Source organism: Aptenodytes forsteri, unplaced genomic scaffold (genome assembly GCF_000699145.1).
Source record: "Aptenodytes forsteri isolate BGI_AS27 unplaced genomic scaffold, ASM69914v1 Scaffold21, whole genome shotgun sequence".
Taxonomy (NCBI): domain Eukaryota; kingdom Metazoa; phylum Chordata; class Aves; order Sphenisciformes; family Spheniscidae; genus Aptenodytes; species Aptenodytes forsteri.
This window is the reverse complement of record NW_008795521.1, coordinates 609,453-631,991: the sequence shown is the minus strand read 5'-3', so window position 1 is coordinate 631,991 and position 22,539 is coordinate 609,453. Positions and strand designations below refer to the sequence as shown.

Genomic DNA, 22,539 nt, shown 5'->3' with positions numbered 1-22,539 from the left:
CCCCCCCCCCCCCTTTTTTTTTTTTTGTAAGACAGGCATGCATGAAAATATGGAATACATAAAAAACTCACAGGAGAAACACACGAAAAACATACTGCAATAAATAGTATTATGTATTAAAGCCTCCTCAGAGCAGATTTTCTCTAATTTACAAATTACTGTAAGTTACCTGTGAACATAAATTTACGTTTTGTTTTTACCTAATTGCCTCTTAAACACCACCACCATCTCTAAGACACAAGTAGAATCTGCCAATATTTACATCTCAGACAGCGTGTGTGTGTGTCTGGCAAATTAAATATTTTATTCACACTATCTTGGTAAAGATTTTGGGGCAACGGTAACACACTGCATCTAAAAATGCACAAGTAAAAGGCTGCATGTATTCCCCAGCAGTATGGCTCTTTATAAGAGGTTACTCTCAGTATTGAGGTCTTAAAAATGCTGCATCTTTCAGAAATGTACATCACCTTACATGAAATGTAAGTAAGCATTATAGGAATAGTATCTCTTAGAAGAGCTGGTACGCTTTTGCTTTCAACACTTAACCAAGAAAATGCCAGGAAGCCTTAGAATGCCTGAGAGACAGAAACCAAGAATTCCCAGCTCAGCGTGGGGAGGCAAAATAATCTATGAGACTTTTTTTTTTTTAAATGAACCCTAAATACGGTGAAATTTCACACGTTCCACAAGGAAAGACTGCACACTGCCGAAGTCCTTTGAATGGTAGTGTCTTTTGAGAGATTATATAAAGGCCAGTAAGAAACTGTTGAATTTACATCTCTCCAGCTTTGGTTGTTCAAAGCCTTGATCCAAGTGTCAGGAGGTTAAAGTCAGCATGGTTTTTACTGGTGGAAGTCTAAACTATAGCGAAAAGTTCTATTTATAATACAGTCTCTATACATTATTATAGAAAGCAGGTATTCCCCCTTTGAGAGCTTTCAAGGTAGTGGATATATTTAAATACAGAGCTAATTCTACAGGGTAAAGACTGTAGCTGAACTTGTAATATTTCCATGAGAAAAAAAATGAAAATACTAAGTTGGAAGATCAGATTGGTATGTTTCATGGTATCTTAGCATCATCATGGACTTAAAGAATACAGAGAGTCTCTGTAAAATACAAATTTAAAGAAGAGAAGTTTAAACTTTTTTCGTTAAAGAAAAACTCTGTCCTTCAGCAGACACACTACCTGTACTTTAAGATTTTTTTATTATACTAAGGGTTTTGTTTTTAATGTAAGCAACCAGTTCCATTTGCTTACAGTGAGCAGCCATCTATTTTTAAGAAGTAAACATGCTCCCTTCTACAGGTAGCTAGAAAAATACCAGACTTACGGTGATCATGTTTTTGCCTATATTTGCTGCTGCTATAATACAAATTCATTCAAAGAAATTCTGTACTGCTTACTGGTGTAGTTGTCATTTTATTGATCTCTTCATCCTCATCTTCAGAATCACTGTTTGCATCTTGACAATTTGTACCAGCAGTAGACACAGGCAGCTGAGAGAGAAAAGTTTGGAGTACCCTCAAATACACAAGAAGTCCTTCCTCTGAAAGGGATCCTGTAGCACATACATTGAAATAAAAGATCGTTAGCCAGATCACACTGTACTATAAAATATATTTTACCAGAAATACCTGACCAAAACACATTATGCCAAATCTTCCCAAATTAAGCGTGTTTTTTACTGAAAAGAGTAAGAATAGCTAATAAAACAGCTCTCTCCAATTATGCACAAACTGTCCTTTTTGCTTGGCAATGAACCACGTTGTGGAAACACGTAATGTATTAACTCAAATATGAGAAAACAATGAATTGGCCATTCAGCTTTCTCACCCAAATATGTTTCTCCAACTGTTAACACAAAGTAAAAAAGCCATGGGGCTTGATCACTTCTTCTTGAACATCCGCTTTCTGCTAATAATAGTGCATTCAGAAAGAGTTCATAAGGGAAAACGGTCTGCACATCAGCAAGCGCTGGAATGATGAAATGGAGTATCTGATCTGTAAAAGGTGCTGCCAGAAACTCCTCTGTGAAGGCTGCAAAAATCTGCTGCCTGAAATGAAGAAAAATTGTCTTTATAGAAAATATAGGCAAAATTTCCCACAATTATATCCATGGAATAACAGATCAATTTGCAAGTTTGAACACATCCATCAAGACGACTGCAAAGATGCACTCCGTTAATCCTGTGCTAATAAACCAAATTTCTCAGATTTCTCAAAAATGAACTTATACTACATCCTTTTCCTGATGATCTTATATGTAATTTTATCCTTTAAACCTTTCATGAACTCACAGAAAACTATTCTGAAGTTAAATTCAGTGTTTATAATCTTGAAATAAAAAAATAAATGAAAAAAGCAGTCTTTTTTCCGCAAAAATACTACTTTAACATAAAACACTATCACGTGATACAACCAGAATTTTTGTTCCATCTTTCTACATACCTGATTCTTTCTGCTTGTAAGCTATGACTTAGTTCTATTTCGCTCCATAAGCCTCAGCTCCTGTCACAAAGTTCGTTTTAACTCTAAAATTCTTTTCGTTTGCCCTCAGCTTCACGTCTGCTCTCATCTAAGTTTTTCCACACCTATGTTCCTACGTATTGTGATACCTGCTATTCTCTGTGCTCTGTTCATTGTAGTCTTCAGCATTTTATTGCCTTTTTCTTAAACACATCTGAAACTACAGTGTTTCATCGATCCGCAGCATTACCAAAAAATCATTACTATTGCAAATAAATCAACAAACTGCACTGAAAGAATAGCTGGACACTCAACAACTACAAACTGCACACCTCTGACAATAACAAATGGGTATACAAATATCCAATATTATCTTTATTTACCTTGCACCTTCTGGACAGGAGCTATATGTAAAGTGCAATGGCTTCAGAACATTCTCCAGAAGTATTTTTGCAATAGGGACTCGAGAAACATCAGAATACTCAATACTCGAGGGAAGCTTATTGTTAATTAACAAATAAAGCGACTTGTAGAAGCCTGCAAATAAGACAGATCACTTTTTAAATACAGTATTATTTTTCTTCTTTTCCGTATAAAACAACTTACATACTTAACATTCATTTGAAAAATACTTTACAATTCATTGCATGAAACTTTACTTAGGAAGACATTTTACAACAGTCCAAGTCACATTCACATAACTAACAGGATATACCAGCAACTCTTCGGAAACATCACTTTATAAAATCATAGATAGATAATTGCATTCAGAGAGTCAGTTTGATTTTCAAAGACCGATCACTCCTGCTGATGAAGTGAGTAATTTCATTTTTTTAAACAATGACCTATGAAAAAGATGTTCTCTTCTCCACTGAGTGACTCTAGTCATGTTTTTGACAGCTGTCCTTCCACCCTTTCAGAAATGATGAATTTTCCCTCCTCCTCTAAAACATGACTGCATCATACAGGCAAGAGTCCTGTTGGCAGAATGTCTCAATTCTATAAACACCTTGCCATAGCAGGCTGAAGAATACAATTACTGTTTCCAAAACAGGGGTGTCTCAGGCAGTAATGCATTATCACCCAAGCCATAAAGACGTGTAGAGGGTAATCTACTCTTGCCTCGCTAAAGTACAAATGGAATCACGTGATTTCATTCTTCTTAAACCAACTTCCTCTTGCTCAATAAACTCCTAAACTAAGATGCAGGTTCCTTGACTACAGGAACCACTGTAAATGCATAAATAGTGTCGCATCATTGAGAGGTCCAGCCTAAGACCCTTTGTCAGAGACTACCTAACCTGACATACAATGCAAGAAGTGGAAGTCACCATAAAGGAATAACTGAGCAACACTGACAAGACGCACATGGAAGACAAATTATATGCAAAAACATATACTAATAAAATCTCATTACAGATTCTTTACAAATTAACCATCATAAATGATTAGGAGACAGAACATTTGTAGTCACACTCAACCACTTCTTTTTGTTTTCAGTTTAAGTGATCAGAAAGCTGAATTTTTTTCCTAAAATTTATGATCTAACATCTTGATAAATTTTCCACATATAAGTTGCGAGGACTGAATATTATACTACAAGAACAAATATAAGTATTTTGGAAGATATATTTATTTTATAGTAAGCAATGAGACAAACACAAATACTTCTATAGTTTTAGCTATGCCTAGGAAGGTAAAATAAATGTGCTACAATAAGAGTCATTTTTTTTTCTCATAATGACTTCAACATGTAGTAGTTAAAACGAAATCCGTAGTAACAGGATAAGATAGCCTAGTCCACTGAATGTACTTTAAAACTTACATAGAATTATTCCAACAATTAACTAACAAATTGGAAGGTGCTCTTTTTGTGTTTTATACCAATGAAGCTGCATCCAAGATGTTTGTTTCATAATGTTTTTGTCTTTTCTCCCCATCCACAAGTCTTGCAAACTCAAGCTATGGTATCAGAAAGCCAAATTAATTTTTTCGCACATTCCCGGAGTAATAAAGTTTCTTCGAGACAAAATGTAATTTTGGTGATAACTACACAATTCATTAACTTTCAGTATGTCTGCACAGGTGTAACTGATTGCAGTTTAGCAAACAGTTTTGCTGATGATGGTAGAAGGGAAATAAAAGCTAGGTCACCATCTCTTTGCTAAGGTGTCTCTAGTGTTAGCAGGATGAAAAGGTAATGCCAATTTACAATAATGAACGTTGGCAGTTACAGAGAACAGTACTGCAACACAATGCCCAACTTTCACCCAACTAAAGCTTAGATCTGCCACAGCGTGTGTGCGTGTGCACATGTGTGTGTGTGTGTAAACAGCTACTGGAATAAAACTTTGTTAGGTAATATCCACCTACTCTCAAAATCAGTGGTGAAAGTCTGTAAAAGTAACTTGGTAGAATATTCAGTTTATAAACAGAATTTCCAAAGAAATCAAACAGTAATTTCTCAAGCAGTGATCTCATTACAAGCAAAATATCCACCCAGTGTACAGGGTAGTGTACACAGCACCTAATTCATCGTGTCTGTGGTAAAAGCAAAATTGTGATTAAACAACATGGTATTACACATTCTGTCTTATTTTTGAGTATTTCCCAGAACTTCTAGTTCCTAGCTACTCACCTTTTTGAATCATGTAGTGCAAAATTTGTTCAATTAATGATGTCACATAGCTGACATCTTGTAAAACAAGCAAATACGTATTCTCAGATGAAAATACCTCAAGCATTCTCATAGGAAGTGCAACATTCAGACTGTCATCACTGCAATTTTGCAATAGCCTATAAATGAAATGAAATCAAAATTATTTAACAAGATATTTCTCTTATTTCACCACAGGCATATGTACACTGATTTAAAAATAAAACTACAAAAAACCTTTCACATTCACCCTAAAATAACTTATTTCTACTTGATTCCAAAGTGTTCTCAGTAGTTTAGCTACATCTTGCTATTGGCACCTTTATAATAATAATTCCCTATTTTAGGGTTTCTATGAATATGGCACTCTCTCTTTAAATCCTACTAAATTCCTGCTTTCAATGACTTGAAAGTTTGGAGGTCTATTGCACAAACTGGAAGAGAAACAAAGAATAATACATGTTTTTCCAACATGTATTACTACCCATATTAAAAATGAAGCCATGAAAGCCCCAGAGCAATATGGGCTCGGAACAAACACTGGGGAACGTCATATGTATAACTAAAACAGTACATCTGTGATCATGGACTGAAATATTAAAAATACAACCATTCCCATCCTTTTAGCAAGTTGGTTATGAAACAACTACCAGTAACCACAGAAATGGTGAAGATTAAGAGCCTGTTTAAAATTAAAAGGATTTGTTAGTATGAGATGTATATAGGCATAGTTGCCCTAACAATGTGCTTGCTTTCCCAGCCATTCAGAAAAATAGGACCTATCAGCAAAAATTATTTCGACACCACAGCTAAGACATTTCGCTAAACAGAGAAAAAGATACTCTGACAACAAGACCTTTTTTGCAGATATAGCTGCAATCAAGCTACCATTTTTTGCTACGGTATTACACAGCCACCTTTTTTTCCATAGCATCAAAAGCTACAGCTTCTCATGAATCTGAACTTATCCCAGGGAAACACTTTTTTGGCTACCTGTCCCACTGCTCGCTTTCTGGGCTTTTGCAGAAAATTAAAGTAGCTCAGAAAGCAAGTATAGACACCCATCATCATGCTGGCAAGGTAAAGTTAAGAAGAGCTTCTTCCTACATTCTCCCTGTACGTATAGGCAGGGACAGCTCTTCCACTCCTTTTGTTTCCCCACATCACCCAGTCATGAAGGGAGAGTGGGAATACTGAGAGCTGCATTTACACAATCACAATTTCAACTGTAGTGAAAATGTACAATTCAATCCAGTGACACCACAGCTGTGTTCCACTGTACATGGACTTTGAAGCCCACCACTCAAGTCTTCTTTAGTATCTGGTGTCACTGTTTATTATACATACAGTATACACAATTATAAGAACACAAGGTTCAGTGACTTGAATGAAACTATTTTCTAAAAAAGCCTCAACATTAAAAGGAAAAAAAAACCTATTTTAAAGCTCTGGAGAGTATAACTAGTTCCCATTATTGATAAGAGCAAATATATTGTTTTCTAAAACCAGGCTTTAGCTGCCAGCTATTCAAGTCGCCTTGATAAGATTTACCTTCCTGTGATACTCCCAGGATCCTTCCGCTACAAATAATAAATGTACTGCTGAAGCCAGTAATGTAACTGCTTAACATGCCTTAAATTCAAAATAAAGTGTGAGGAAAGGCATCTTAAATAATACTAGTTTTAAAACAAAATATATCCAAAGCATATCCTTGGAACATTAGTCTAACTCGGATAATACCTTCTAATCACCATCAGTTCCCAAGAAAATCTTCTAGTTTCCACAAATATTGCTATTGATATCGCTATATGCAAACAGTTAAGAACATACTTAAGCCTATCCCTAGACAGGGCATCCCTTAAGCACATGCTGAACTTGAAAGTCAATGGAGCTTAAGAACATTCCATTGTTCTTACATAGAAACAAGTATCCTATACCGTGGCCTACATATATATTTAACATAAACAGTCCTCTCCATAAAATAAATTTACGTTTAATACTTCACCTGCTGCAAAAAGAAACAAACAAGTACCCAGCATAATTTCTGAACGTCTTTTAGACAGTAGCACATAGAAAAAAAGAATTTACCTGCAACACAGCCCCAACAGTCTTTTTATTTGGAATAAGCAAGTAAGTCTGTCTGGACCATCCAATTGCTTAACAAACTGAGAACTCTGTTTAATTAAATTCTGACACATCCATATCTGGGAAAAGATATGCACAAGTTTACTGTTTATAACAACAGGTTATAAATTTATTGCAACACAGACAGTAATATTGCAATCCTGCTTTGGATACCTTTGGAGGACTTACAAAACACAAAGTAAGACAATCATGTTCAGCTGAGAAAAAATTGTTACACAACAAACTACATGATTAGTACTAAACTTTGAAAGTTAAGAGTGAATTACACTAAGAAATAACTTTACTTTTGCAGCAAATTTATGTGTTAATTTTTTGTTTTTAAATAGCCATAATTCTTTAATGTCCATTATTAGTACCCATTATGAATCATACTTACTTGTACATTTGGGAAGTTTGCAGTGACTTTGCAATTAATACACCAGCATTATTGACCAGTGAGGAAAAAAAAACAACTAAACACCTTAGGAATGACCAGAAAGCTAAGTGGAAAATATTGTTTAAAAATTCAATTCTAATAGAAGTATATTATTTTTAATAAATTACTGTGAATAATACACACATGATTTTCCAAGGCTTCATTTCACAGACTTTGTGTGTGTGCACATATAAAATCTAATTTTAAGTTATTCTTTCTAAACAAAAACAGCAGAGTACAGGAAAGTGCAGGCCAGCAAAAGCCAGAATTCTTAAATGAATTTACTGAAGTGGTCAAAGCCTTTTTTGCATCCCTTCAAAATCTTCTAAGTGAAAGAATACTTTAAAAGTGCATGAAATAAAAGCACTACAGATCAAAGTACGTAACAGTACTCACCAAACGCTTAGAATCCTCGTTCTGTCTATAGAAAAAGAGTAACTGACGAACTAGAAGGGTCAAATTAGCTCCATTAGCAGTGGAAAAGGTTCCTCCAGACTGGGCCAAATTAGCACAGCGATCAAATTCACTTCTTTGGATAGAGTACTTAAAAATTAAAAATAAGACATGCATCAATATATCAATAATGGTTATGAGTTAAAACAGATGCAAAATTTTAAAATCCTCATTTCAGTTTCCTATCCAAAGTGGTAGCAAAGTAGTAAAATGAATACAACACATTTGTTAAGAGATCAAAACATACATACAATATCATAGTTAAAGCCATAATTGCTTTCTGTAATTCAAAAAGTACACATTGCAACGAATGTGTTGTTATTCAAGTAAAGAATATCACATCAAACATTTTCATCTAGTTTACTCAATAAATATTAGCAAATTTAAACAGATACAACTCTTTCTTAGAATAATCTACCCAACAGCAGCTTAGAAAGAACATCTTTTTGACTCAAACTACCACCTTAGTCATATTGGAAAAAAAAGCTCCACTGGTGTGTGAAAGCTGCTAATACCTAACTGTTTTCATACACTTAGTCAGCTCAGAAAAAACATTGCGTAATCCCACTGAAGTCCACTGTCACATACATGCTTTGCAGAATAAACGTCCATCTACTAAAATATTGAGGTTCAAATAAAAACATCAAGAGAGAAAAAGAACTTGCACTTTCTGGGCACACACAATACTCAAAAAGGTGAAGATTTTTCAATTGAATTATTTATTACTAGAAAGTCTCATTTTCAGCAAAACAGTTTTACATCTTTCTAAATAAATAAGTACTTACCTGATGTTTTCTGTCTCTGTACCCTCTTACAAATGACTGGATTATTATTGCATTTTTCAGCCTCCGCCTTTCTTCCTGCAAAACAGAAGCAAGAAAATCGAAATCAACGTTGTGGAACTGACTCCAATTTCTACAATTTTGTCAAATATATTTGTATTCAAAAGGAATTTTTTTAATGAAAATTAAGCATTCATTATTAGTAAAATAAAGCGTTTGAAGGTTTGCATCCAATACTCATAAACCAGGGAGAAAGCTTTTTATGTTTTTAAGTGTAAACTGACCATTAAGATATTGCAAAAGAATTTTTAATACTCAATAAGTATGTAATACTACAGAAATCAAAATAAACACATTTGTAATTTATTAGACAAAGTCTTAATACTAAAATGTTGAAGAATTCATCAAATTCAATGACACCATTCCTCTTTCAGCATAGATCAGCTAACACTGAAGACCTGCTTATTTGTTTCCACTCAAATAATGTATCAGGATTATGAGGCTGGTGCAGTTTAGAAGTGGGGAAAAAAAACAAACCACAAAAAAACCCCAAACAGTTACTTGGAGACAACACTGCTGTCAAAAGGAAAATGAGGCTTAATGCTTTAAGCCCAGGAGGACAATATGGAAATTAATACAAATTCTTGCTCTCTCCTTCAAACCAGACATATAGAGTGAGTCCTTTTATGATGTCTTCCTCAGTAGCTAGAAAGAGTAGTTTAAAATCATCCCTTTACAATGGCTCACCTTCTGAGGAACTGAAAGCCAGCTTGCTTCAGGTACTATGGAAAGAGCACTCAGTGAGTCAACACTCAGTGAGTGACAACACCCCCAGCATATCCTATCACAATAAATATCTAAGGGAACTGGCTACTGTAATTAGGTTTCTAATTATGTCCATATAGTTTCTTAGGGGATGAAAGAGGGAAGTAAATAAAATACTTGCTCATGAACTTAGAGCTACGAAGCAGTGGTTGAGGAAGGCAAAGTAGGAAGATCGAGAGTAACAATCAGAGAAGCCTGCTTTGAGAAGAGAAACTTTAATCTAATCAATCCTTGAACTATAATGAGCCCATAATTCCGAGGGCCACCAAGCAAAACAAAACACCAAAATGTTTTGAAAGTTTATGTGAACTTTCCCATATGTATTTTAATGAAATTTATAAACTCGCAAAGACTTTATTTCTAATTTATTGTGCCATATAAACACATCCAACTTAAGAACTTAACCTGAACTGACCAGAGGAACACCAGATGAATTTGCTATCGAATGCCTACTTTATTTTTCTTAGAAACCCGGGTTGCTAAAGCAATTTCTCTGAATAAGCATATACTTGAAAGACTCTAATTACCTATAGAGCATGGACCAAAATCAAAATTTTCATAGGCCAAAGGATATTCTTCTCTCCAAAGTACCTAACAGCAGAAGTGCAAAGTATGGGGGCAAGCAGGAGAGAGTTTCAATTACAGAGAGGCACTGTCTCTTCATAATCATAATGCAATGCTCGACTAGAAAGTAGGTATGTTCTCCTTTTCTCTAGATACAGGTTTTATCCTAGAATACACAATTGCTAATTGTCAATTAGCAATCCGTAACTGCAAAGGTTTTAAGTCTGAGGTCACTGCTAAGATTCTGCTACAGGCATTTTTTTAAAAGCCATAACTGATTTTATTCTCAGAGGAGCCATTCATTTTGTGAGAATCTGATACATGCCACAGAAAATCGTTGTGTGTATGTGTGTACATACACAGATATGAGTATATGACTCTGCATCAGCTTTGCAGCAGACAGAATTAAGCAACTGAATGGGTTATTTTGATATATGGCAAAAAGTTTATGAAGTGCAAAAAAGTCTTTTTGCCTATGTTGGTAAGGACTCCCTGATCATAAATTTGATTCATAACACAGCATTCTAACTGGTGAAATCCTACTAACTTCATACTTAAACTTGGTCCATAATTATACATTCAAGTTGGAAAGAAAAAAATACAGTAACTGTCCTCAGAAACAGAGGAGCCACTGCAGAACCCATACTGAATCTATCAAGGATCAAACACATCTTTAAGGGGCAAACAGCTCTGTTTTCTTGATTAGCATGAAAACTACATAGTTACACTTTTTAAATCATTTTTAAGACCAAATTTTTTCTACTCATATCAGAGGGGAAAAAAATGACAAAATGAACATATTCACTTTAATTCCGTATCACTAAATTTTGTTTTCATATTGCCACATATATTGATGTTTTAAAACTGGTATTTTTCCTTTCAATGCCTATTCCTCCTTTGCATTATTCCAGACTGAATTATCCATGGCAATAAGCTTCCATCTCAGACCAGTGTTAAGATTTCCTAAAGCCTCACACATCAGCCTCACAACTACTTCTCCTTGCTCCTCAATTATCAGGTGATTTCAAAGCACTTTAGGATGCATTCAAGTATCATTGTTCTGATTCTACCTCCACAGAACTGAGGCACACGCTGGGGAAGTGAATTGCTGAAGGTCATCCAAGAAACCATAGTAGAACCAGGAGCAGAAGACAGTTTGCCGAGACCAACCCATAGTAATAGATTATGGACAAGGCAAATAATGCAATTTACTATCCAAATACCTGTCTTTTCTCAACAAAGACTAGATCAAATGAGCACCAAAATAAAAGGAAAAATTCCCTTTGCACCCAGTGCATGTTTAACTACCTTCTTTTGAGATGAAAATCACTTCTGGGAAGCACCTTAAAAGCAGTCAAACAGTTTGTCAATTCTAGTATACTGGAAGACTATGTAGAACTTGCAAAGTGAAACAAAACATTCCTGAACTAAGTACGACTGCAGCAGAAGAAAGTACTTTGGACTGTAAATGTTACTACATCAAAGAAAAATCCAGTGTGCATGCAAACGCTTACAGCCTACCTTACCTCTCGTTTTCTCCTTTCTTCCTGAGTACGATGCAGGAGAGAAGCCTTTTCTTCCTATAAAGCACAAATAAAGATACGATTGCATTTTCATTCAAACACATGATTCAAATGTGTTCATGACATTTAATCCAGACTTCACTTTGGGGATGGTTCATAATATGTAATATGTAAAACACTGGAGAAAAGTAAGTGTTAAATCATTTTCTGCTCTTAGAAATACATGTAACACAGACCTCTCAAAAGCATAGTGACAGAGGGAAGCTATGTAAAAAGAAAAGGGACAGGCAAACAGCAGCAAACTGTACTGATCCCTGTCCAGGTTTGTGTTCTCAGCATCCCAATAATCTAGGCAAACATCATCCATTTACAAATGGGGGAGCTGAAACATAATAGGGTCCCAATCCTACCAGGTAGTACCAAATGTTTATCGAGTGTTTTCCTTGCTTGGAGCGTACATAAGTCATTGGCCCAGGTGCATACAGCAAGTTGTGGCACGTTCAAAGTAATCACATACTGTTCCAAAGCCCCATGCTTCTGTCTAACTTGCAAAAAAGCATTAAGCTCTTATATTTACTTATCCTTTTCCTCAAAACTTGTCCGGAAAAGATGTCAAAGCAGACATAACATAAATGGTAGTAATTTTTTCTTTTAAAATTTTAAACTCTTCACCCAAATTAAGGCTACAAACTGAAACTTTCAGGATACTTCTACGATACATGTAACTACTTCCTTTTTCTCCCTATGCCCTTATTAGTCTAGAGAAGTTAAGAAATAAAACACACTCAAGCTGAAAATGTATTATATCTGAATACATAAAATGAAATTTGAAGTTGGCAAACAACTGTTTATAAAATATTTAACCACATCTAAAACAACTGTGCTGCAATATTTTCAATGTCTATATGCAGATACAAAAACTGAGGGCAAAACTTTTCTGCATTTCTTTTTTGATGATACAGAGGAAGCAAGGCCATGATTCTCCTAGTTTCTTTAGGATAGAAAATACTTTAACACAGATCATCAAGAGAGAATGAAAAAAAGAAAAACTTAGATGCAAAAAAGGAATTTAAAATTGGGTTTGTATTTCAGATCATTTACTGGAGCAAGCATAAAGAAAAAAAATCCCACAAGAAGGTTAACCATCTTTTCCTCTAAAGACAGTATTTATGGCCAAAGACACCACTAACTACAGCTATTGCCCTCTAAAGACAGGGTTTTTTTCCATGTGTTAAACATAGTATAAACAAGTCATAACAATCCATACATAAGACAATGTATCTCCACTCAAGCAATAGGAAAGGCTCCAGGTCTGCTTGGTAACATGAGGCAAGAGATTCTGACCTCACACATGCAAAAAAGACAAAATAATGTACTAAATTAAGAAATAACCAACAGGTGGCTTAAAGTTTCAGGACTTTTTTTAGTAGATTACTTCTTTTTCAACAGCTGATACCCAATGTGTTAAATTAGTAAAATGTTCCTGTTTAGAAGTGATCAGAGTGACATCATCAGTGTGCTTGGAGAGTTTCATTCTGCAGGCAGCGCCATATAGAGAGCATTTCTGCTTAGAAGCAATGCTGCTGAATTTGTCCTTACACTTCAGAGCGGATTGAAAGAAAAAGCAAAAGAACACACAGAAAAGGGAATACAAATTGCTACATGTGAGTGTAGAAGAGAACGGTACAAAAAAAAATATGAACACAGTAAATGCAAGGGATTAGTAGATAAAGGAAAATAAGCGGCCAGAGAGCTTATCAGAAACAAATAATTTTAAGTATTTGGGGAGGGGGGGAGATATAAAGAGGGCAGAGTATCCTCACTTAGTGTAACACCAGCTTTGCATTCATCAGGAATCAGGTCTCTTTGAACTGAGCACTTTTTAAATCAATCCACTTTAAAAAAAAAATAACAAAACTCTAAGGTTTTGGTCAATGTCACATACTTGCTTTGAGAATATGTAAAGAAAAACACCAACTTTTTAAAGTATAAATTAAATACAATAGAGGAACTATCTTAAGACAAAGAATAAAATATTCAAGTAAGTACATCCCACCTTTAAAAAATATTACAGGTCAAATAATACTTTTGTTCTTGTTCACAAGACACACATAGATCAGAAACATAAAGGAATGGAATCATAACTATGACTAAAGAATATATTTAAATTAGACGCAAGAAAAATATATCTCCTTCAGAGTTATTCAACCCAACTGGAATACACTGCCTCTTCAGAAATTAAAAAGTAACAGAAAATGTACAACAGAAAATAAACCTGCCATGGGAAAGAGATGAAAATAACTATGAAATAATCTTCTTTGCCTACAAAGGGCATTCTAACAAAATTATTTCTAAAAGACAGCTAACTGCACAGTCATCTCTGAAATCCTCCCTGCCTTGCCTCTTAATAATCAGAACAGTGAAAAAGAGCTAAACTCAGCAGCTGTTGCTCTGTGGCTGGTTGTAAATGACAACGGCGTTATGATAAGTGATGTACATTTGACAACTCCCATCTATACAGTCATGTGACCGCTGACAGCTACAGCCACTGCTCCACCACCTCTTCCTGCCTACCTACAGCCAGAGCTACTCACAGTACGAGATCATCTGACAGTAACTTCCAAAGATCACACCTAGCTCATTCCTACTCCTCATCTTCCTTGCCTCGCTTCCGAATCAAATTCCCGACACTTTCTATGATGTAGTCTTCTTTCTTCAGGAGCTTGACCTCCAAAGTGCAGAACAGGGAACACACTGTTTGTGCGTTTCATGCAATGTTTAGTATATTACTAGCAGTGCCTTCCCTGTCTGCTCCTTCCTCCAGCAGAAGATACTGGTAAAGACAACCAACCTCAGGCTCTATCACGCAAGCTGCAGGACCGTGAAAAGCCCGATTTGAGAAGTTTTCTTCACCAAATATGTGAGGCATGACACAAAGAAACAAGAAAGCAAAGAAGCAGTATGTGACAGCAAAACACAATGCGACCTTATGGATGATGACTCAGAGTAAGACAGAAGGGGGGAAAAAAGGTGAAAACAAGGAAGCAGATGGAGGACAGTATACAGAAAGGAAAGCTTGTGACTACCATCAAAGAAATGTTAAGTAATATTTGAAATGTCAATTCACACATCAGGATAAAACTACTATGTACCGTATTATTCATCACAGCAAAGTTCGAAGTCGCACCGCTGCTGTAACAGACCAGCTGATGAGAACAGCCGCATCCAACAGTGTAACAATGTCAGTGCTTCAAAAACTCCAATTAAATACATAATGAAAAAAAAATTGAATTAAAACTGCTTTCTTGTCCTCATTTTGCTGAAATGCACTGTTTTGTTGCAAAAGTGAACTTTGCAACTTCACAACTCCTAGCCTTTACATATCCTAGACAAAGACTGAATAACACAAACGAATATATGAATTATTATTCTTTTTGTCCTGCATTTTAACACTTTGCATTGAGAGTGATAATAAAGTTTCAGCCCTCTTGGCTCAAAATTCAGGTTCAGAAAAAAAATGTATACACAATTAAATTTTTTCAAATACTTCTAGTATTTGTTGACTCTTAAAATCTGGAATTGAACACTCCTGGGCAGTCATGTTAATCAAGCTATCTTAGCTCCATGCAGGTAAATTTAAAACCTAAATATGCTATATGCAAAGGTGAAACTGAGTAATTATTTTCAGGTACTGTCTAATCACTGAGAACATTTAAAAAAAAATAACATTGACACAAAAAAATTAAATATTATTAATAAATGTTTGAGATTTATTTGTAAACCACAGGAGTTTATTTTCTTTCTTTAGTTGAGAATGCTATTCTATTTAACATTACAATAGATCATGCAAAGTACAAGGCATGACTTTTAGGAAATTTTCATGGAAAAACAAGTAAGCGCTTCATCTTTAATTTTTGGGGATGATTATAAAATCTTGCACAGTTTTCATCTACAAAACCCAGGAACTCACATCTTTTTTCTTTCCTTAAAATGAGGAACATGACTTTTCAGCTGAATTTAGCCTGAACCACATAAAAATCAATAACAAATCCCAAAGCAAATGAAGTGACCTAAGCAATTTATAGAGTAAAATTCCTTTCAACACAAGTATTTAATAAGTCCAGCAAATAAAAGGAAGATTCTGTAGCATTTATTTGTAGAGAACAAAAGGTGGACCCCTCCAAAGCGGTTGTCAACAATGTTTCTAGTTCCCAACATTATTTTAGACAAGATAAACTCCACTTCAATTGGTTTTTCTGAATATTAAAAGAAATTAGCATTTTAAAAGACTCACAATGTCTTGAACTTAACCACGACCATTTCAATGCCATTGGACATGCAGCTCAGCCAGCCTGAGTAAAACATGTTCAGCAGCTTGAAAAATTCTGCTTTGAAACAGTTTGTGACTCTTCATATCTCTGATTATTTACATCATGATTAAGTTTGTATGTAGAGAAGACCATCTTTCAAAAGAAGGTATTTTAAAGTACTTAAAACATGCCCAGGAAGAGGCATTTGGCCAAGGAAAGCCTGGCCTCACTGAAATCAGTGTCACAGTGCTTGCTAGAAAACATCTCAGCATTTTAGCTCAAATTTTACTGTAGGAGGTAGGGGGTATCTGGAACCACTTTTATCATGGTAGCTACAAAGCCAAGCACAGTGGAACCAGGACTTCACTGGAGGCTCTAGAGGCCAAATGAAATGCAAACAAGTTGCTTTTAAATTTACTCTCAGTTTGTCTCTATTATGATTTTTAAGACGTATATTGAACACATCATTGTAGTTGAGTGACTTCATTTTCTCAGAAAAAAGCAGGAAAAAATATATCTATAAAAGCAGAAATTTTTGGTTTGAATTTGAGAAAACAGCACATAACTGAAAATAACAGTGTAGTCACTGCTGTCAGCTAACTACAACTCCATCATTCATTTGTAGCTTCCTATCAAAGGAAGAGAATTTTAAGTGTCACCCAGAGGGAAAAAATCCACAAGAATGTAGTATGCATTAATTATATAGTTTCCTACTGACAGACGGTCATTATTTTACAACTTGATGGTCTCATCATATTTCCACACCACAGATCTGAAATTCAAAAAGTATTTCAAGACTTAGGCTTTGACATTTCAATGCTATGGATAAAACACAGTTCTGACTCAGAATGAGGTATGTAGTACTTGCATAAAGATCTATGCCATGTGCCTTATTGGACAAAGGTCTTATGGAGCAAAGCAGTGCAATTCTTTCCCACCATTCAAAAATAAATTGTAAATTCGTAATTGTAATCTAGAAATCCTGTACTATAAATCCCTAGCATCATTTCATTTCCATTGTGACCTGGTGTAGGTTCAAATAAGATATAATAAAACAGTGATTCTTCCTTCCTGAAATTATTAACAACTGTCCTCAATCAGTAAGAGAGAAACAGAACTATTTTTTAAATCTGTCCCATCGGTGCTTAAATCCTACCAACATCTATCACCATAAGCAATCCTAACCTGTGCAGATCTCTCCATACACTGGTGATCTTACAGCCTACTATTTTAAATCATTAATTTTTATTTCATGAGACGTTACTTCATGCGTAGAATACAGGCAAAAAAGAGCAAACAAGGTGCTTCTGGAGTTCTACCTCTGCACTTCAGCTGAGGAGGGGGGAAAATATACAGGAATCTAATGCTTAATGTTATGCTATTAATTTAAGAAAGCATATTAGTAACTATTAAAATAAAATATAAACAAACTTTGTAAATTGAAGATCTTTCATTATAAAAATGTCAGTGATTCTTCCTTCCTGAAATTATTAACAACTGTCCTCAATCAGTAAGAGAGAAACAAAACTATTTTTTAAATCTGTCCCATCGTTGCTTAAATCCTACCGACATCTATCACCATAAGCAATCCTAACCTGTGCAGATCTCTCCATACACTGGTGATCTTACAGCCTACTATTTTAAATCATTAATTTTTATTTCATGAGACGTTACTTCATGCGTAGAATACAGGCAAAAAAGAGCAAACAAGGTGCTTCTGGAGTTCTACCTCTGCACTTCAGCTGAGGAGGGGGGAAAATATACAGGAATCTAATGCTTAATGTTATGCTATTAATTTAAGAAAGCATATCAGTAACTATTAAAATAAAATATAAACAAAGTTTGTAAATTGAAGATCTTTCATTATTAAAAATGTCCATATTAAAAGAAATTAAAGAGACTTTTTAAAATACAGATGGAGTCATCACTATTTGTTCATTAGTAATTTTCTGTGGCTTCCTCAAAAACAAAACCAAAACCCAAAAAGAAACTCAGCGAAGTTGGTTTCACTTTCATGACAGTGCTAACTCATCTGTATCACAAATTCCTGAAAACGAAGATTTTTTTTTTAAAACTATCTCATACAGTATTATAATTCAAAAATACTCTATTTTAAACAGTCTTGGGATTTATAAAAGCATGTTTTAGATATCTCAAGTGATACTGTAAATTTGACTTAATAATACTCTTTTAACCATTTTTCCTGTTAAAGGCTTACAAGATGTCATTAATACATTTCACAACCTAAATGAATAATGTGGAGCTACAGAGCTCCCTGTACATCTCAGCACAGGCACGGGGATCCACCTGCATCGATGTACTAAAGGACTGGTAACCTCATATTTTTCTTAACACTCATAAAATTAATAAAGGAACACTAGGCCCAACTGTACCAAATCAAGCTGACATGGTTAAAAAGATTCTGCACTATGTCACCGAGAGTCCAACTTCATGATAAAATTAGTGAAACCTGCCAGCTGCCACCAGAAGGCATGGTGACGCTCCACCTTGAAGAAATATGTTCACTATACAGGACACAAAGGATGGGGTGGGAACCACTCAGGTGACGGACCACCTGTTTCAGTCCACTGCACAGTTAGGTTGGGTTAGTTCAATTTGAACTGCACCCCAAACCAACTCTTCTGATGCACCTCTTTCTTTTTCTGCCTGACGCACCACAGCAATTCTGCAGCCACAGCCTTTTAGGCAACAATTAGTGTCCTGTACAAAAAATCCATGAGTAAATCAAGACCTTAGAATCAGAATCATAGATCCATGAGTAAATCAAGACCTTAGAATCATAGAATCATTAAGGTTGGAAAAGACCTCTAAGATCATGGAGTCCAACCGTTGACCCAACACCACCATGTCCACTAAACCATGTCCCTAAGCACCTCATCTACACGTCTTTTAAATACTTCCAGGGATGGGGACTCCACCACTTCCCTGGGCAGCCTGTTCCAATGTTTCACCACTCTTTCAGTAAAGAAATTTTTCCTCATGTCCAATCTAAACCTCCCCTGGCACAACTTGAGGCCATTTCCTCTCATCCTATCACTAGTTACTTGGGATTTAGCTAACCTTCCCGCATTGAACTCCAGTAACAGTATTCATTTTTGGAGGCTGTTTTAGTTCAGAAGTAAAAAAATACGTTTTGCCAGTTACAATTAAAACTAAATCTGAAAATATCTTTTGAAGAACCTCATAAAGCAGGGAATCGTGTTTTAAAGGTGACAATAAGAAACCCCAAAAATTTAAAAAAAACCCCCAACTTATCACATTGTAAATAAAACACAGTATCTATACACTCAAACACATATGCAACTAATGCAAATAGTCCAAATCAATCAGCAGATTTTTGAAATTAGATATGGATGGAAAAGTCCAAACACTGACAATACCATCTATATTTTTACACTTATGTACAAAGCAGTGTTAAAATGTTACAGTAATATTCTGAAAGGACCAGTCACAGGGATAGTCATTTTGAGAACATTAATTTTGCAACCCAGGATTTTAACAAAAATAGGTGATACTTAAAGACTACCTACAAAAGGTTTGATTGAAGTACCTCTCTACATCATCCGCAATTCAGACCATCATAACACACATGAATATAAGATGCAAACTGTGTAAAAACAAACCTGAAGCTCTCTGCTTTTATAATTCAAAAATGCCATAAAAGTTAGTGGTGAGAAAGCACACTAGATTCAGTACCTTTCTAACTGCCATAATGCCACAAGTCCCCAACTATATTTCTACCACTGTGCCTACATTGGCAAGGCCCCTCGTGAGGCCCAAGGAAACACTACAGACACACATGGCAATGTCAGACAGGGTAACAACACATGTGACCCATGACCAACACGGTTACTGTTTGCAGCTGCAGTTCACGTTAGTAAAGCAACTCTCTTAATAGTCAGGTTTGTTGATGGTTTATTTTGGTGTAGTTGTATCCACATCAGGAAGACTGCTAGCATCTTCAGCACTGACCATCTCCGCAAACTGGAGTCCCTGCTTTCATACTGGGAGGGTTTTGATAATGTAGTTAGTTATACAGGTGCAACAACATTTGGGAAACTTCCCCAAATTGGGTAGAGAGTTATTCTTAGCATTAAGCAGCCTGCATACAGATTCTACCAGTATTTCTGAGTTGTGCTTTATTCCAGAAGGAATCAAAATAGGCAGTTCTAAGCATCCAGCTAACTAACAGAGCATCGCAGAGGTGCAGGGTTGGAACTATACACTGTATCTTTCTAAAATTATGCACATTTGGGAAGGCAAGGGGGTTTGTCAAAGAACAATTTCATTTTTTTTTTCCCCACGTGCACAAAAAGCTGAAAGGAAACATTTTACAATTCAGCCTTCTGTAAAGCGAAGGCTATAGGTATGAGAAACATGATCACAAGGAGCCTGTGACATGAGACAATGAAAAGCTCGTGGAACCCATGTAAACACTTGCCACACCAGTCTCTGCTGTAGTATGTTTACATAAAAGTTCAGGTAAAGTGTATTTTTAAAAGTAAGTCTTAGTACTGTTTAAATAAATTCACTAGTACTGTACATAGTTTCTGAAAACAAGCAGCTATTTCAAGGGCATTCTACAATGTCCATATAACCATGATGCGCAAAGCTGCGACTAACTGATTTGCATTGATGCAGCACAAGCACTTCAGTGTACCAATGTAAAATCATTAAATCTGTGGACCAGTCAGTATCAATCCGATCGTGAAATACAATCTTTGTGTTGGACAGAGTGAAGGTTATGCATCAATTTCAGTTTCCACTTCCTTTACCTTTTAATATTTGCCGTTAGAAATTTATACCTGTATAACATTAATAAATTTGTCCCATACAATTAAAATAGATAGAATTCTGCTGAATTTTCGTAAAGAAATCAGTACATGTAAAAGAAGATATTATGACAATTGTTTACTTCTGTAGAAGGAAACATGTTCTGCAAGTAACACTATTAGCAAGTCAGTGCCAAAAGTTGCAAAGTACCTAAAGTGTACAGCTTATGACCAGAGCATGCTCTGTCAATTCCTAGTTCAACTGGGGAACACTTACTGTATTTTTCACTCATGTAATGCCATTGTTTGTAGTCTAATGGACAGAAACGTCTTATGATAAACAGAAGGCGATTCAGATGAAAAGCTGCACAATTTAAATGCAGTTCTGTTACACATTCTCTTTAATAAATTATGTAAGGGAATACACCAAAATGCAAACTACACTGTGATTTTAGTATCACATAGTGCAGTACTTTAGCTCAGTTTCCTAACTGTACTGCCAAGCCTTAAAAGTTTCAGAGAACCAACTTGCTTACAGGGCACAATAATAAAACTTAAGACTTATTTTTGCCCCCATTAAGATTCAAAAATACTAATGAAAACATTCAATAGCTTCCCACACAATCACGTCCAATGATAACATGAGGAATCAGTATTTCAGCAGTGAATTAAAGTGACGCTTACAGAACAGGCCGCTTCTAAAAACACTTTGTCCTTTCTCTTGTTCTTCGGTATGCCCTTCAGTGCTTGACTAAACATTTGAGTACCCTGTCCAAGATCTAAATAAACCGTTTCGCTTCTTTTCCATCAATAAATATAAGGAAATTAAATAGTTTGGTACAGCAGACAATTAACTGCTACTCACCCTGCACACGACAAATTGACTGAACGTAAACTTGACAGAGAAAAGCTAAACCTGTGAGCCGGCAACCCTCACTCACGTGGATGAAGCCTCCCCCAGCAATGTGCATCGATCTCGAGTTGTGTAAGGCTGTCTGTTCCCCCCCATCCCTCCAGCGAGGGGGGCCCACTCAAGACTTTGCCCTTGAAGAGAAATGACAAGAGGTCTCCGAGCCCTTCCCTCCTTCACCCCGGGAGCCCTAGAGACGAACAGCTCAGGAGGTGCTACCAGCCACAACAAACCGGATTGCTTGCAGGGGGGAAGAGCTAAGGAGACATTTCCTCGCTTCCCACAATTCTTACTAGACTACAAGCCTGGGAGGGTGTGTGTGGCCTGATTTAAAAAAAAAAAAAAATACACCACAGAGCCAAGGAGATCAGAGATAAACACATCATCAGGAGGGGAGGATTTTTTCCCCTCTATTAAACCTTAGTCATAGCTGCTCCCATTTTTGAAGGCCCAACGGTTAAAATAACGATAATACAAGGCGGCAAGGCAGATGGGGGACGAGGGAAACCGACACAGACACAAACGCGGAGACAGACAGGCGCTGTTTCTTACCTTCCTACTCGCTCCTCCGAGAGACACCTTGGGCCTTGTTTTGAAATCCCCTTCAAAGCTAAACATCTTTACGGCTTATCCCATCTAGAGCGGGGTCCGGCCCCCCGAGCTGACCCCGCAAAGGGGGCGCCGGCCGGC

General features: G+C 36.0%; 1 protein-coding gene across 1 annotated transcript in view; it reads right to left on the bottom strand.

The window, feature by feature from the left end:
* UBE3C (ubiquitin protein ligase E3C) overlaps nt 1–22,529 on the bottom strand; it is an 86,011-nt gene extending 63,482 nt beyond the window's left edge. Inside the window, exons 1-9 of the mRNA XM_009281838.2 lie at nt 22,402–22,529; nt 11,840–11,893; nt 8,928–9,002; nt 8,086–8,232; nt 7,218–7,333; nt 5,112–5,269; nt 2,857–3,010; nt 1,841–2,061; nt 1,411–1,565 (exon numbers count right to left, since the gene is read on the bottom strand). Coding sequence (XP_009280113.1) covers nt 1,411–1,565; nt 1,841–2,061; nt 2,857–3,010; nt 5,112–5,269; nt 7,218–7,333; nt 8,086–8,232; nt 8,928–9,002; nt 11,840–11,893; nt 22,402–22,467 — 1,146 coding nt within the window. The 5' untranslated portion in view covers nt 22,468–22,529. The remainder of the gene's footprint in view (nt 1–1,410; nt 1,566–1,840; nt 2,062–2,856; nt 3,011–5,111; nt 5,270–7,217; nt 7,334–8,085; nt 8,233–8,927; nt 9,003–11,839; nt 11,894–22,401) is intronic.
* Between the last annotated feature and the right edge of the window lie 10 nt (nt 22,530–22,539).